This window comes from Chionomys nivalis, chromosome 2 (assembly GCF_950005125.1).
Source record: "Chionomys nivalis chromosome 2, mChiNiv1.1, whole genome shotgun sequence".
Lineage (NCBI taxonomy): Eukaryota > Metazoa > Chordata > Mammalia > Rodentia > Cricetidae > Chionomys > Chionomys nivalis.
In genome coordinates, this window is record NC_080087.1 from 5,524,373 (window position 1) to 5,541,476 (window position 17,104).

The 17,104-nt window shown below is 38.1% G+C and overlaps 1 protein-coding gene across 11 annotated transcripts in view; it reads right to left on the reverse strand.

Moving 5' to 3' along the window:
- Nucleotides 1-17,104, reverse strand: part of Afdn (afadin, adherens junction formation factor) — a 135,476-nt gene that overhangs the window by 61,591 nt on the left and 56,781 nt on the right. For 8 of the 11 annotated variants that reach the window (XM_057761350.1, XM_057761348.1, XM_057761347.1 and 5 more), the window contains exons 6-9: nucleotides 13,780-13,937; nucleotides 9,252-9,363; nucleotides 5,069-5,236; nucleotides 2,275-2,319 (exon numbers count right to left, since the gene is read on the reverse strand). In XM_057761350.1, coding sequence (XP_057617333.1) covers nucleotides 2,275-2,319; nucleotides 5,069-5,236; nucleotides 9,252-9,363; nucleotides 13,780-13,937 — 483 coding nt within the window. The remainder of the gene's footprint in view (nucleotides 1-2,274; nucleotides 2,320-5,068; nucleotides 5,237-9,251; nucleotides 9,364-13,779; nucleotides 13,938-17,104) is intronic. The other 3 variants (XM_057761355.1, XM_057761352.1, XM_057761351.1) reach the window with 1 other exon arrangement.

The following is a 17,104-nucleotide window of genomic DNA, read 5'->3' on the forward strand; positions in this document are numbered from 1 at the left end:
GCATTTGTACCCATCCAAATCTGTGTCCTTTAAAGGAAACGTGGAGCCCAACTGCCATAGCCTCCCTTCCGGTGCAGGGTAGGGGTGGAGGAAAGGAAAGCAACACTGCCAGGCCAGTCCACGCCCTCTCACCCACTGTACCCCATCTGTAGAAACGGTGTTCACTGAAGCCGTTTTCAGAGTTAGCACATGGCAAGTGTACCTCACAGAACACAAGAACTAATATACAATCCAAGACTTCTACCACAGCCACCACATTCAGTATAGGCTGCAAACACACCGAGCAAGGTTTCCTTAAGAAAGCGAGTGCAAGCCTGCATAGTTTGTTTCGTGACTGCCCAAGTAACTTTCCGTCATTTACTCAAATCTTAAGCCATGGAATCAGATGTTAGCTGTGAGAGGTTCAGAAGCTTGGAGGATTCTGGTATGTACACAGACTATTAAATCTTAAAGTCTCTCAGCTGTGATGCAGTCTGAACTCTTACAAACAAAAGACACCATAAATAGCTAAGGTCTCTAGAACCAAGTTTAGTTTTAGAGTACACAAAGTAATATTCTACTGATCTAATTTTTTATTTCTGAAATATTAACAAATCTATAACATCTGGGTGAAGGTAAGACGAGACTGAAGCATGTCAAAGACATATGCCTAATATGGACTTCGCAAAATGTCCTAAGTTGTTTCCCTTCGCCCTGGAATATTTCCATCTATAATAATTCTCAGAAACTCTGGATTTAAACGAGACATCAAATCACAGAAGCTCAACACTAATTAGCTTGATTAACGTCAACACTTCGGATACTGAAGGGAAAAGAAGTTTAAAGCCAGCAACGTGTCTCAATAACAAAACCAAAGCTTTATAGGCTTTTCCTGGACGTGGATTCCTCCCCTCTTGGATAGTTTACTGCCCCATATTGTTATGGGCAGCTCACAATTCTTGTCTTTCCTGATCTTCTGAGTACAGGAATCTTGTATCAGAAAGAAAACCACTGAACAGGCCCCCATCAATTCCGAGCTCCTTCATAGCTAGACCACACTGGCCTTCTTTAATAACTGATGTTCTAGAGCAAACAGTCATATTAAAACTGAAAGAAAATAATACAATATAGATACACAAACAACACAAATGAATTACAAAGGAAAAAAGTAAGTAACCATGTGTGTCAAAGTAACAAGAACACCAAAGACTTGTCTGTTAAGAACAGTGTTCACGTTAACGTTCTACTGCAGCTAAATAAATAAATAAATAAGCAAATAAGTAAATAAATAAAAAAAATTACCACAACATCAACAGACTCAGGGCTGCTTTCCCAGTCTCTCCTTTCTTACTGCACTTCATTGTTATAGAAAAACCACAGACAAATTTGTGTACAGTGCAGAGAACCTAATAGCTACAGGACAAGTGGATGACAGAGCATCTAGTCTAAACTGAGAAAGGGTGGCAAGTGAGGACAGCTGAAGAGCTTGGTCCTTTGAGCTCTCTCCTAGTGACAGCCCACCACCAGTTCTGGTCTAGAAGCTGATGATCACAAGCAGGAGTAATATGGGCATTCCCTTAACCTCCATTCCAATTGCTTTCCATCTCCAAGGAGCACTCTAAAGTCAACCGTTCACAGCACCTGGATCCTTCTCCAGTGGGAAACTGAGGATATCTGAAGTACTATAGGCCAGCTCTAAGAAGACCCATGGCAGACACAATAAGCTACCAGAGCCCTAGCCAAGTTTTAGATTCCAACTTTTCCCCAGGTTTTGTGATATTCATGTCTATTTAACATGCCACACATCTTGGGATAGAAATTACTTTTAAACACAAATTCCATGACCATCTAACACACAGCTGATAGGAAAATACACCCAACATTCTTAGAGTACCTGGGTGAGGACTATATCCATTACACGAAGTCATCGATTACACGGCTTTCCCTTCTGTCTTCAAATCAGCACTTAAGACACTTCACGTTTGGAGTGAGGGATGCTTAGCCTATCTCTAAGTATGAAAGGAACACAAGCCACAGCACAGTTCAAGAGCACATAAAGGCCTTTTGCCTGCAGTCTACAGTTCTGGAGCCAATCCTCTGCCTACAATCACTTCCCATAGTGAACCTGGGAAATGAAAGCAGCAAAAAAGCTTCCAATAAATCATCTGGGTGCTGGACGTAGGGCACTGAGCAGAAACGAACAGAAGGAGACATGTACATTTCTTTCACATGCAATGTGGTGTTCAGAAGTTCCATTAGTGCCCCATTACAGAGTAGTATTAAGTAGAGCATTACCTTCATAGGTGTGATAGCTGTAGTACGCAAAGTGATTCCTTCTCCCTGGGATTAAGAGACATGCCAGGGCCCAGGTGAAGGCAGCATCAGCAGGAGAGAGACCATGCAGAACAGGTGGGAAAGGGAAGGAGGAGAAGAGATGCAAAGGGTGAGCTTCAGTGAGATGTTTCAAAGGAAGAAATGGCAAATTTTACCCACTAGCATTTAGAGCTGTGTGGAAAAGACTACAGCAGACCCCAGTCAGTGTTTTAGAAACCAGTGTAGACTGTTAAGGAAAACAGCAGGATAATAGGTGAGTCACCAGGCAGCAAGACAGCTGTGTTAACAGTGAGTTAACCTGATAGAAAGTTACCATCCCACTTGGCTGGCTCCTTCTGTTTAAAACACACAAGAAAACCCACTCTTCTGTAAAGCTGTAAATAAACCTGCACCTCAGAAACTCCTGCCAATATCTAGCAGGTATTCCACACTGAAGGCACACATCTGACTGACAATGTGCCTGGTGGAAATATAGCTCTTATCCATTCCTAACATATCAATGCACATGAATATTTCTCATAATGGAAAATATTCCCTCAGCATACTCATCTAAAACGGCATCATGACATAGCTCTGATGCAACAAAGACCTTATTCTAGCACTCAGGCCTGTCATCAAAACCATTACCTTTAGGACAAAAGTATTATTTCTCTTAGATATCAATGCAATAATAAAGGCAGTTCTTACCAGCAGCCCAGAAAACTTGGAAGGGAATGTGGGCCTGGAGAGCCACGACACTAATATTGAACTGTGCTCATCAGCTGGCATAAGAGAAAGTCTTACTCATATTCACCCCTGTCTATATAAGGAACTAAATCAATGTCGCCCAAAGGTAACAGAGTGCTAAGAAACATATTAGTGAACATGCAATAATGTGGTTGCTAGTATCTTGACAAAAAGTAGTACAGAATTTCTCTTTATCTAGGGTCTATTATCTTTTAAAGACAAAATATTCTATGCATGTGATTATTTGAGAGACAAGTAAAAACTAAGCAGTCAAAATGGAAGCACTCATTAGAACATGAGCTGGGATATAATCAGTGTTTTCGCCGTTCTATATCATACAGCCTCTCTGCTATCCACCAAAATCTATCTTCTACCACACATTTAAAAATTAGTGTCAGCTGCCTAATAACTAAGACTCTTCAACTATCAAACCTAAGTTCTACAACCAATGCACCAGTCGTGCCCCCCCCCCCCCCCCCGCCAAGACAGGGTTTCTTTGGTTAACAGTCTTGTCTGTCCTGGAACACTCTGTAGACCAGGCTGATCTCAAACTCATAGAGATCCACCTGCCTCTGCCTCCTGAGTAAGTACTGGGCTTAAAAGTGTGTGCCACCATCGCCCGGCTCTGATGCAACATTTTAATGAACAGACCACATACTTGAAAAATAGCCTAAAATTTTTCAGTCAAAAACAAATGGTGTTTTCACTGTTCGTCTTCTTTCCTTCAGATAAACAAGTACCAATGTCCCCCTCACATAACAGACAATAGTATCACAAGGATATCTCCAATTTACAGTGGAAAATAAAACTTCAAAATTAATTTCCCGGATAGAGAACTGAGGACAAAGCACAGTGCTAAATTCCCCACAAAGTACTTAGCAACTAAAACAGGTTTTCAAGCATAATTAAATATAAAACTACTCCTCTAGAACCACACTGTCAAGACCATAAATTACAATACCATTCAAACATTACTATCCTATTCCACATGAATGTAAACCAGTTGTCTCCTAAAACTGTTGAACCACAAAGAATATATCTAATCTCTAGTAAATTATAATTAAACAACCTTAGAAATAAAAATGAAAATTAAAAACCAAAGGAGGGAGGAAAAAACCTGCCCAAAGAACTATATATTATTTATGCAATGTATTCTTTTTGTGCTATTTTCCTGTAATTATTAACTGACTTTTACTTTAGTTGCTAACTAGGAGTGAGTGAATATCTTCATAACATTCAATAATATAGGTCACATAATAGCATCTTAGTAACTAAATTAGGAATGATGCGATTTTAACTGACTGATAAATGTCATGTAAAGCACATATATGCAAATACATACTTCATGGGGAATCTGTGTATATATGAAACACTTAAAGAATGTCAGTGTATTTGTCTACCCGATGACTAAGTTATGGCAACATCTTTAGCTGTAAAAACTCTGTAAGTGATATAATTAGAAGACTAATATGAATATAAATTTATGATGTTATTTTAAAACATGCTACTAGTTACTAAGCTAGGTCTCAAAGGCATAGTATTATTAAATCTAAGGAAATTCCCTTTGAACACTGCACATAAATCACAAACACTAGTACAATCTCCTCCTCTCATACACATACACACAGACTGTCTCCAGCTGAATAACTTTCAATTTGTTGCTAGTACATTAACTAAAGTTCCTTTGGATTTTTTTGTTTTGTTTTGTTTTTTTGTTTTTCGAGACAGGGTTTCTCTGTAGCTTTGGTGCCTGTCCTGGAACCAGCTCTTGTAGACCAGGCTGGCCTCGAACTCACAGAGATCCGCCTGCCTCTGCTGGGATTAAAGGCGTGCCCCACCACCGCCCAGCGTGGAAAATTTTTCTTAAAAGTAACTGATTACTTAAAACTTTAAATGCTACTCATTAAAGCTTGTTAGATGCATTTTTGTTCATGTGGACTCATGAATTAATGTATTGTGGCCTTAATGATGCCATCTTATGAATGTTACACTTTTTAAGTAAATGGACACTTAGGGCCAGCTTTCTCACCGGGGCTTAACTCTACTAAGTAGGGCAGTTTCTCAGGAGGAAGAGCAGAACCATAGCCAGACCCATCAACTCTGTCCTTCCCCTTCAGTGGCTTCCCTTCAACGTGTTTCTTCATTTTCTTTGGGATATAGTCCGGTGGTCTCCTCTTCAGTTGAAAGACTAAAATCCCTAGAACAGCAACAATAGCAATTATCAATGGAGCAAACGTGGTAGTGATGATAACTGACTGACAAACATTTGCCCAAACCAAGAACATGGATTTTAATCACATCTGCCAAGGAGTAGAGGAGCAAAGCTCATCCAATTGGTATCTTAACTCAGTGTGCTCTGAAAAATTCTAAACAAGCAACATGAATAAATTATTTTTAACTGACAGATAGAGCTACCAAAGGATAGCATATGCTAGTAAACAGCTTGTTAGTTTAAAAATAACGAACCTGCACTTGTAGATAGACCTATCAACATTCATACACAAATACACAAATGATGTGGGATTCCCCCTCTGTATGCTGTGAATACCATTGGTTAATAAATTGTCTTGGGCCTACACAGGGCAGAACAGAGCTAGGCAGGGAAAACTAAACTGAATACTGGAAGAAAGAAGGAGGAGTCAGGGAGAAGCCATGGAGCCACAGCCAGAGACATTTGAAACTTTGTCAGTAAACCACAGCCACGTGACAATACACAGATTAATGGAGATGGGTTAGCTTAGGATGTAAGAGTTAGCCACAAATCTGCTTAAGCTATTGGCCAAACAGTATCGCAAATAAAATAGTTTCTGTGTGGTTATTTCGGGAGTCTAGGCAGCCAGGAACACACAAGCAGACTCCTACAACAAACTGATCCCTAACTAAATTCACTTAAAACCTGAGAGACTTTGGGAAGGAATTCTAGGCATAAAACAAAACAAACAAGAAACAGAGTTAAGCACTCCTTTCAGAGAGGTTTTCCTGAGTAAGTGGTAGTAAATAAAAAGCCATGCGGTTTTGAAAGAGCAGCTTTCTGGGCCATGCTGCCAGCTAGAACTCTGTCTCTTTCAGGAGGCCGAGCACTTGAATGGGGTTTGTGGGCAGCATGCTGCAAGTTACTTGGTGGCAGCATGGGTTACCAGAGTTGAGGTGGTGAGGATGGCTCCTGCCCAGCAATCTTAGAGGCAGTGATGGGACTTATACCATGTTAGACTGGACAGAGCAAGCAGGCAGCGCTGTATCTGCCCTAGCAATGCCACTGCTTTAGCATTTTAAGGAGGAGTCCTGGTCTGAAATAAATTACAGATACACAGGAAAGGCAAATTCAGATGGAAAAGACCTCTAAGTGGGTCACAGTGTTGGATAAATGTACATAGGCTTGGGAGAGAGGAGAAAAAAAGAGTATAGAGAGTTGGAAAAAATGTAAATTGTTCAAAAAAAAATAAAGTCTTTAAAAAGACAGAGTACAGACAGCCATAGATTAAAAAATAAAATAAGGCACGTAAAGATGGAAAATACAGAGTCTGGGTTATGTATATTATTGTGTTTTCCTTGAAATTTTGACTGTGAAGGAACTAAGTACAGAGAGATATTTCATTGTACAGACTGTTAAACTAAACCAGCATATATACTCTAAAGGTATCTCGACTTCAAAATTTGGGTCTTAGGATATGTTGCTTTGGAAAAGAGGTTTTTCTTTTGTTTTCACAGAGGATGAGAACCTGTGGAATCCTTCCAGAAGACCCCATGAAAGTTTGCCGTGAACAACACCCCAAAAAATACTTCGCTCAACAAAAAGCAGGAAGCAGTTTGGAGAGAACTACGCCCAAATTCCCTAAATAATTGGTTATAAATGTTTACATTTAAAGGGGGATATGATATAGATATGAATACTTTGCATTGGTATGTATCTTGGATTATTGATATAAATTTAAGGTCAATTTTATTATACTGTATATATTTATTTCTGATCTTGATTAAGGTATTTTGTTTGTAGAGCTAACTTAAAAATGTAATGTATAATTAAGAAATATAGGTTAATAGAGAGTTATCTATAATAGTCAAGCTTGTAGTCATGTTAGGTTTTCTAGATATAAAGAGATATATTTTAAGTTAGATAGATAATCTTCAAAACTTTCAAAGAATATGGCATTTAAAATGTTTTAAGATCTTAGGACTTTTCATGTGCTCCTGGCAGCACTAATCTACTTCAAGAGGAAGATGGGCACTGAAGAGGCTCCTTATGAAGTTTGTTGGCAATTTGGGCAGGGGACTGCTCTTGCCTGGACTGCTGTATGAACTGGATGTGCAGGGCCCACAGAGAAATGACAGCTAAACTTGCCTAAAGGTGAGACAACCCTTTAGGCTTCCTGCTTCATGAAAGAGTCTGTTAGACATTCTGCAGGACACAGAAGAAAGTGAATGACAAACTGCCAATAAAAGCGGACCTGTCTGAAATTTCCTGCTTCATGAAAGTCTGCCAGACACTATGGGCCAGTAGGCTTAAGATGAGTGCCCACAACGTTACAGAACTTTGGATGACTGTCCAGGCAGCAAGATGTCTCTGTCAATTCTAGTTTTGGAAGTTGCTTACACTGTACCTCTTGTTTACTTAGGTAATAGTATATCCTTCTGGAGTCTTTGATGGAGTTGAAGAATATATATATAGTTTTCCTTAGTTATAATAAAAGATAAAGTAGATATAAATATTTTAACTGTAATTCTTTCTTGATACTTATTTTGTTAAATGTAATTTTACTATATGAAAGTTAAAACCTTCCTTTTAATTTAAACAGAAAAGGGGAGGTGACGTGGGATTCCCCTCTGTATGAATACCACTGGATAATAAACTATCTTAGGCCTGTGCAGGGCAGAAGAGAGTTAGGCAGGGAAAACTAAACTAAATACTGGGAGAAAGAAGGCAGAGTCAGGGAGAAGCCATGGAACCCCCCCCAGAGACAGACACTGGAAATTTACATGGTAAGCCATGGCCACATGGTGATAAACAGATTAATGAGATGGGTTAGTTTAGAATATAAGAGTTAGCCAGAAATACATTTAAGCTATTGGCCAAACAGTTATTACAAATAATATAGTTTCTGTGTGGTTATTTCAGGAATCTGGGCAGCCAGGAACACACAAGCAGACTCCTACAACCCACAAACATCTCAGTTGACCTGTATTTTATTCAAATGAATTAACTCAAAATTCGAAACAACTTTAAAATAAGGCTTAACTTTTATACCTGTCTAAAATAGTACAGAATAAGGATTTTAATGAAACTGGAAATGCACTTATTCTTAGGGGTTTTTTTATACTTTTAAATTATCAATCTACACACCATATGATTATTACATAGGATCAGGAAGGATTTTTATATCTTCATTAATATAAAGGCACTCACCTAGAAATCAACTGTATCAATCTTAATGTTAGAAACTATACTTCATAAAAGCATAGCGTTAAACACTTTGCTGCTTTGAATAGAGAAAAACAACTGACTAGTGACAAATACACACCATTTCAAGTTGGGCATCCCTAAACCAAAAACACCTGAAATCCAAAGTGCTACAAATGAAAACAAACTTCAATACAGGCAGCAGAAGAAACACCAATACATTAATACATTAAAACCTATGGACTAAATTATACACAGGCAAATATAAACGAAGGTGATTCTTAGACTTGCATCCATCTGCAAAGTTATCTCATTATGAATGTAAAAACACTCAAGTCTGAAATGTTCTGGGATCCGAAACACTTCTGGGTTCTGAGTACTTCTAGTAAGGATTATTCAACCTATATATGAAATGGCTGTATTACTGGAAAACTTCAGGCTTGTAGGGTACTTTCCCTGCCTAACAAATTTGCTCACATACCACATAACTCATGTGGATCTATGGACATTGTTTCACAGCTCATCGATAACAATGATCTGTCCCTGCTAATAGTCTGGCATTTCACCTGCAATATCATCTTCACATGATACTCAAATACGCTGAGTGTGGCTCCATAGGCAAAGGTACCACCACAGAGATGTTCTACAAGTCTATGAAAACACTGGCCAATGCATGGATACTCCCCTACTGACCCCCTCCCCCCGCCCCCAATACACGCACACACTTTCCTTGTCATCTGATGAACAAGAGTTACCAGAAATCTGACAAGTGGATGGATACTGAGGAAATCCTCTAGTAATAAAGTTTACTGTCTACCTTTGTCACTTGGCCATTCCCTGAAGATTTGTAAAGGACACTCGTCATCATCAAGAATAACTTCCTTAGCACCTCTTTCATCAGAATGCTGAGCTCCAGGGGGAAGCATAACCTAATGAAAAAATAATTAACAATGAATAAAAAAAGACCAGCAAGTACTCAAAAGCAGTATTGCTGTTATTTTTGCTTTTACTCTATGGCCCAGGCTAGCCTCAAACTTCCAACCTTCCTGTTTCCTGAGTACTGGTGCAGTCCTGTACCTACCTTGAAAGTACTGCTCCGAATGAGCATGGATAGGTAGACAGACAGACAGAAAGACAGACAGACAGATATATGATAAATAAAACTATCAAGCACTATAAATAATTTCTACTGGTGACAAAATAAAACATTAACAAAGTATAGGAAACGGTTTCAAACAAAAAGTTTACTTGGACAGTGAACTTGGCAATTTTTATTCGCCTAGCTCTTAACAAGAACTGGACTATTTGCATTTGTTTATTACAAATTTTCACATGGAAAAACCACACAGAACAGCTAATCTTCAAACAATTTATGGAAAGAGAAATCCTCTACTGAGGTCCTCTGCAGTCCAGTCCCTACTTCATCTTTCACATCCAAGCAAATATTTATAAAGCAAATTCATGTAATCTGAAATCTTTCAAATAGTTTCTATTGTAAATAACTGTATGGTTTAAATTATAAGCAGACTGTTAGGTATATTACATAACCATCAATAGCTGTTTTCAGGCAACTGTTTGATGACATTGTGTCCACTGTGCTCTCAGGAAAGACTGCATGGGATGTGACTGATGCCTCTACAGACACTGCCGAGCTTATACTCTCTCTTCACTCTGGTCCAGTGTACAGCAATGCAAGAAGCCAAGCAACTGCTTTCAACCTCTTAATGCAACAAACCTTAGTGTGCAAAATTATCACTATGCTTACACATAAAAGAGATCAAACAATTCTATAGAGATCTATTATTCCTTTTTACAAGGCTTCGAATTAGCTTTAAAGGAAAAGGAATAATAGCATCCCTAAGCTACTGTCATCTTTTCTCATTAGCATTTTTAATGAAATTCAATATCCTGCCACTTCAAGATTTGACCTTCAATTTTCTCTTTGTCTCTATCTGTAACACTTATTTTTTTAGGCCATTTTTTTTTAGGTGCACAAATGTACTAAGTGCTCACCGACCAGGCCACATGCTTTCTACATCGCAGACCACTCTCTCTAGTCTGAAGATCCTGTTTCTGTTCTCCTGTTTGGCCTTTTGGTCTCCCTCCATCACTGTAAGCTCTTTTGGAGGGCAACTCTTAACTGTATTCTGGCAGAATAGCTAACAAACAAAAAAGATCTTAAATACTTAACCAATAATTATCTGAATAGATAAGATGAATAAAGGCTATGAAATAGCTATAGTTTATATGGCAAGCTCAGAATATAATGCATTTCTAATTCAGGTAAATCACTAACTAGGCTGCCTAAGATTGCTGAAGAAAGATGGTCAGGCTAGAGCAAAAGGCCAAAAGTAAAGGAGCTCGTCCAGAGAAATCAAGCTCAAAAAGGACTTTCAACAAAGCTCCGTCTGTTTCTACAACTCTAGGTCCCTGATAAAATGGTTACTTTACTTTCTGATTTTAACAGTAAAAACAAGTCACTTAGTTTAAGATGGAAATGTTACAAAGTTCATTATCATACACCAAACCATGTAGTTCCATAAAATATTAGTATCAAAGATTTATACAAAAACTCCCCTTTGTGAAATAATTGAGCAATGTCAAGTTTCAGATGCTAGACATTTAAAGCACAGGCCAAAGAGATATACAGATCAACAAAGAACAGAGTACGTGAACTGAACGACACAGAGATGAAACAAGTGACTGAACAAAGCATTCAGAGGGAGAGAAAACAAAGCCTTTCTGCAATTCTGCTGGATGAACTGGGTATCCCAATAAAAGAAAAAAAATCAAAATAAACGTAACTTAAAATGAACACATTGAACTAATACATTAGTTAAAATAAAAATTAAAAGGAATGGAACAACAAGATGGCACAATGGGTAAAGGCACCTGAAAGAGTGTCTTCTGAATAGTACAGGACCACCACACTCATGATCTCACCAGGAGCTGTTACTGCCTGTACAAGACCAGCATAAGATCAGGTCAGTCAGCATCCCATCACAGAGTGGAGAATGGCTTCCAAGTTCCCACTCCTAGCTAATAGGCTACGGACAATTGATGACTTCTGGAGGAGGGAGAGTCCGTTTTCTTTAAGGAAATGGTCCCTGAAGTACTGACCATGCTTAGTTGATGGCTCCACACCCATGAATAAATACATTTGAAGCACAAATTGAACACAGTGGGTTAAGAAAGACAGAAAAACAGACAGACAGACAGACAGACAGACAGACAGACAGACAGACAGAAAGAAAGAAAGAAAGAAAGAAAGAAAGAAAGAAAGAAAGAAAGAAAGAAAGAAAGAAGCAGGAACATAAAGTTGAGAAGGGTGGGTAACAGTCTGGAAGGAGCTAGAACAGTGGGTGGGGATGGGGAGTTGAGTGTGATCAAACTACATTATATGCATTCAAGAAATGATTAAAGAATAAAAATATTAAAAACACAAAAACCTGAAAAGTCATGATAACATATGCCTAAAACCTCAGTACTGGGAGCAGAGAAAACAGGAGGATCCTAAAGCCCACACACCAGCCTAGCCAAAACACTGAGCTTCAGGTTCAGTTAAGAGAGAGCCTGCTCAAAATGGAAAGTGAAAAACAGAGACACCAAACATCAATCTAGCCTCCTCTTCCTTCTTCCCTCCCTCTCTCCGTCCGTCCCTCCCTCCCTCTCTCTCTCACACACATGCACGCATGCACGTGCATACACAATAATGTGGGATTCCCCTCTGTATGTTGTGAATATGTTTTATTACCACTGGTTAATAAAGAAGCTACTTCAGCCTATGGTAGGGCAAAAAAATACCAGGCGGGAAATCTGAACAGAGATATATAAAGAGTAGGTAGAGTCAAAGAGGCCCAAGAAGCAAGAGGTTCCAGTAAGCCACAGCCTTGTGAAGATACACAGATTAATAGAAATGGATTAATTTAAGATATAAGAGCTACCTAGGAATATGCTTAAGCTGTTGGCCAAGCAGTATTGTAATTAATATAGTTTCTGTGTGATTATTCATGTCTGGGAGGCCAGAAACAAAAGAGCAGTCTCTGCTTACACACACAATATATTTTCTTTTTAAGTTACTTGCTGTAACAGAACAGTGATCTTTGTTTTAAAATCTATTAGGATTTATTTCTTTTTGCTTCCTGACTGGGGATAAAATGTGACCAGCTGCCATGCATTCTACCACAATGGACTGTATCCTCAAACCATGAGCAAAAACAACCCCTCCTTTCCAAAGCAAAATAAAACTACTGTCAGCTATAATTGGGCAATACTGCATTCAATAAAGTGTACAATTACAACTGAGTCAGAAGCTAAGAATTTCTAGTTAGTTAGTGGATAAAGAGAAAATCTTCTGCATTTTACTTAATGTTACAGAATAAATTCTAGGACATAAACAACTATTATATTTGTTGGTAACTAGAGTCGTCACAGAAAGGTAGAGTACCTCTGAGAAGATGCAGGTGGTTATTAAATCAGATTTTAATATAAATACAATGGTTGCCTCTGCTGACTGATCCTGAAAGTGGAAAACTCTGGACTGAGAGAGCCGTAAAGTATACTGCTGACATGTTGTAGGTGCACTTTCATTGTTGGCTAACCTACCAGCTCAAGTGGGGAGACCAGCCCTGAATTTGATGCCAAGAGGCTGGGTCCCCAGATGAAAGAAAAGGGGGGATGAAAAAGGCAGACAACACATGCAAGCCCCACTCTTTGTGGACATGTCCACAGTGAAGTCGCTGCCTGTGGTCATCACATCCGAGCTTCTTCAAGTCTTTCAACAGAGGGTCAGAGGAGCGGCTCTCCAAGGAGCTATCAGATCTTCACCCTCAAATGAGGACTGCTTAACTGGACCCTATGTGTGTATACAGATCTCCACATCTTGGACTGAAATGCTACCAGGTTTTCTGAATCTCCAACATGCAGCATAGTGAGTCTATTTTACTTATATATAATACTTATATATAATGGGGGTGTAATTATATAAGTATTATATAAATTGGTTGTACTCCTCTATAACTCTGACTCACTTGATATATGTACAAAATAAAAATTGGAAGAATGTCTATCAAAATGTTGATGAAGTTATCTTTTGGTATATTTTTGGGTTATGTTTTATTCAATTTATCTTTTTTTAAAGAACACCCATTACTTTTTGTTGCATTTATTATTCCCATATGTGCATGTAAGTGGGGGGGGAGAGGGTCATGCATGTGAATGAATACACATACACACACACACAAACACACCTCAAATTAGAAAACAAAACCAAAAAAACCTTTCCTTTAAATGCAAAGTCTTGGCAGGAATAATCCTGAGGAGCAGTATTAATTCATGGTTCATACCCGGGCAATGCAGTAGTCCTTGGGATTCTCTTTTTCCAGACCATACTTCTCCAGAGATTCCGCTACAGCAAAGTCTGCGGAATCTGTAGTAGACAGCAGGATTGTCTTGTATGGAATATTTGGTTTTAAACTATCTGCATATATTCTCAATGTTCCACCTGGAAAAAAAAGTATTTTACATCTTTGAGTTCATCTTCATTTTAAGTCAATGACATAAGCTGCTACCCACACACAATCACCTATGAAGAGGGCACTAAAGTACCAACAACAGTGGCACAAATACATTCAGTATCAATCTGGGGCTGGCTTCTTCTACAGGGAAATGAGGAAGAAGGGCTCCTGAGTCTGACTGTGGTACAGTTCTCTTACTTTCCCTGTTCCCAACTTCCCCTACACCTGTATACTGTGAGAACTATTTCCTCACAAGATATTCCATGACAAAAAACAGATTTAAACAATATGTAACCACAAACCCAGCCTTAGTGAAAGTACTAGAAGGAAAACCCCAACGAAAGGAAGCTAACTGCAGCATCTGATAATTCCCCACCAGCATAACCCAAAGAAGGGAAACACACAAACACTGCTACTGAAAAATAACAGGAATTAACAACCACTGGTCATTAGTAACTCTTAATATCAATGGTCTCAATTCACCTATAAAAAGACAGACTAAGAGAATGGATACATAAACAGGATCCAGCATTCTGTTGTATATAAGTGACACACCTCAACCTCAAAGACAGATGCTACCTCAGAGTAAAGGGATGGGAAAAGGTTTTCCAATCAAATGGACCTAAGAAACAAGCAGGTATAGCTTTCCAAATCTAATAAAATTGATTTCAAACTAAATTAAGTCAGAAGAGATAAAGAAGGGTACTTTTTACTTATAACAAGAACAATTCATCAAGATGAAGTCTCAATCCTGAACATCTGTGTCCCTAAAACAAGAAAGAACACCTACATATGTAAAAGAAACATTACTGAAACTTAAATTGCACATCAAATGCCACACACTAATAGAAGACTTCAACACTCCACTTTCGCCAATGGACATGTCAACCAGACAGAAACTTAACAGAGAAATAAGAGAACTAATAGATGTCATGAATCAAATGGACTTATCAGACATCTATAGAACATTCTATCCAAACACAGAAGAATATACCTTCTTCTCAGCACCTCATGGAACCTTCTCTAAAATTGATCACATTCTCAATAACAAAGCAAACCTCCACAGACAGAAAAAAATTGGAGTAAGCCCCTGTGTCTTATCAGATCATCATGGATTAAAGTTAGAATTTAACAATACTACTCTCAGAACGCCTACAAACTCATGGAAATTAAACAGTGAACTACTGAACCACCCCTGGGTCAAGGAAGAAATAAAGAAATTAAAGACTTCCTTGAATTCAACAAAAATGAAGGCACAACATATCCAAATCTACAGAACACCATGAAAGCAATGCTAAGAAAAAAGTTCATAGTACTAAGTGCCCACATAAAGAAAACAGAGAAAGCTCACATTAATTATTTAATAGCACACCTGAAAGCTCTAGAACAAAAAGAAGCAGACTCACCCTGAAGGAGTAGAAGACAGGAAATAATCAAATTGAGGGCTTAAATCAACAAAATAGAAACAAAGAAAACAATACAAAGAATCAATGAAACAGCTGGTTCTTTGAGAAAAATCAACAAGATAGACAAACCCTTATCCTAACTAATCAAAAGGCAGAGAAAAACATCCAAATTAACAAAATCAGAAATGAAAAGGGGACATAACAACAGACACTGAGGAAATTCAGAGAATCATTAGGTAATACAAAAACCTGTATTCCACAAAACTGTAAAATGTAAAAGAAATGGACATTTTTTTAGAAAATACCATATACCAAAATTAAATCAAGACCAGGTGAGCAATTTAAATAGACCTATAAACTGCAAGGAAATAGAAGCTGTCATCAAAAACCTCCCAACCAAAAAAGGCCCAAGGATGGATGGTTTTACTGCAGAATTCTACCAGAACTTTCAAGAAGAGCTAAAACCTATACTCCTCAAAGGGTTCCACATAACAGAAACAGAAGGATCATTGCCAAATTTTTTTTTATGAGGCTACAGTTACCTTGATAACAAAACCACACAAAGACTCAAGAAAGTGAATTACAGACCAATCTCACTCATGAACATTGATGCAAAAATACTCAATAAAATATTGGCAAACCAAATCCAAGAACACATCAAAAAAAAAAAATCATCCACCACGAACAAGTTGGCTTCATTCCAGAGAAGCAGGGCTGGTTCAACATATGAAAATCTATCAATCAATGTAAACCATCATATAAATAAACTGAAAGAAAAAAACCGTATGATCATTTCATTAGATGCTGAAAAAGCATTTGACAAAATCCAACACCCCTTTATGATAAAGGTCTTGGAGAGAACAGGAATACAAGGAAGATATCTAAATATAATAAAAGCAATATATAGCAAGCCGACAGCCAACATCAAATTAAATGGAGAGAAACTCAAAGAGATTCAACTAAAATCGGGAACAATACAAGGCTGTCCACTCTCTCAATATCTCTTTAACATAGCAATAGCAATAAGACAACAAAAGGAGATCAAGGGGATTCAAATTAGAAAGGAAGTAGTCAAACTTTTGTTATTTGTAGATGATATGATAGTGCACATATTCCTAAAACTCTACCAGAGAACTCCTACAACTGATAAATACCTTCAGTGATGTGGCAGGATACAAGATCAACTCAAAACAAATCAGTAGACCTCCTATGCACAAAGGATAAAGAAGCAGAGAGGAAAATCAGAGAAACATCACAATAGCCACAAATAACATAAAATATCTTGGGGTAACACTAGCCAAAGAAGTGAAAGACCTATTTGACAAGAACTTTAAGTCTCTGAAGAAAGAAGTTGAAGAAGATACCAGAAAATGGGAGGATTCCCCATGTTCTTGGATTGGTAAGATCAACATAGTAAAAATGGCAATTCTACCAAAAACAATCTATAGATTCAATGTAATACCCATCAAAATCCCAACACAATTCTTCTCAGACATAATAACCAACTTCATATGGAAAAACAAAAAAAACAGAATAGCCAAAACAATCCTGTACAATAAAGGAACTTCCGGACACATCACCATCCCTGACATCAAGCTCTGTTACAGAGCTACAGTAATGAAAACAGCTTGGTATTGGCATAAAAACAAAGAAGTTGACCAATGGAATGAAATAGAAGACCCGGATACTAATCCACACACCTATGAACACCTGATTTTTGACAAAGAAGCTAAAATTATACAATTGAA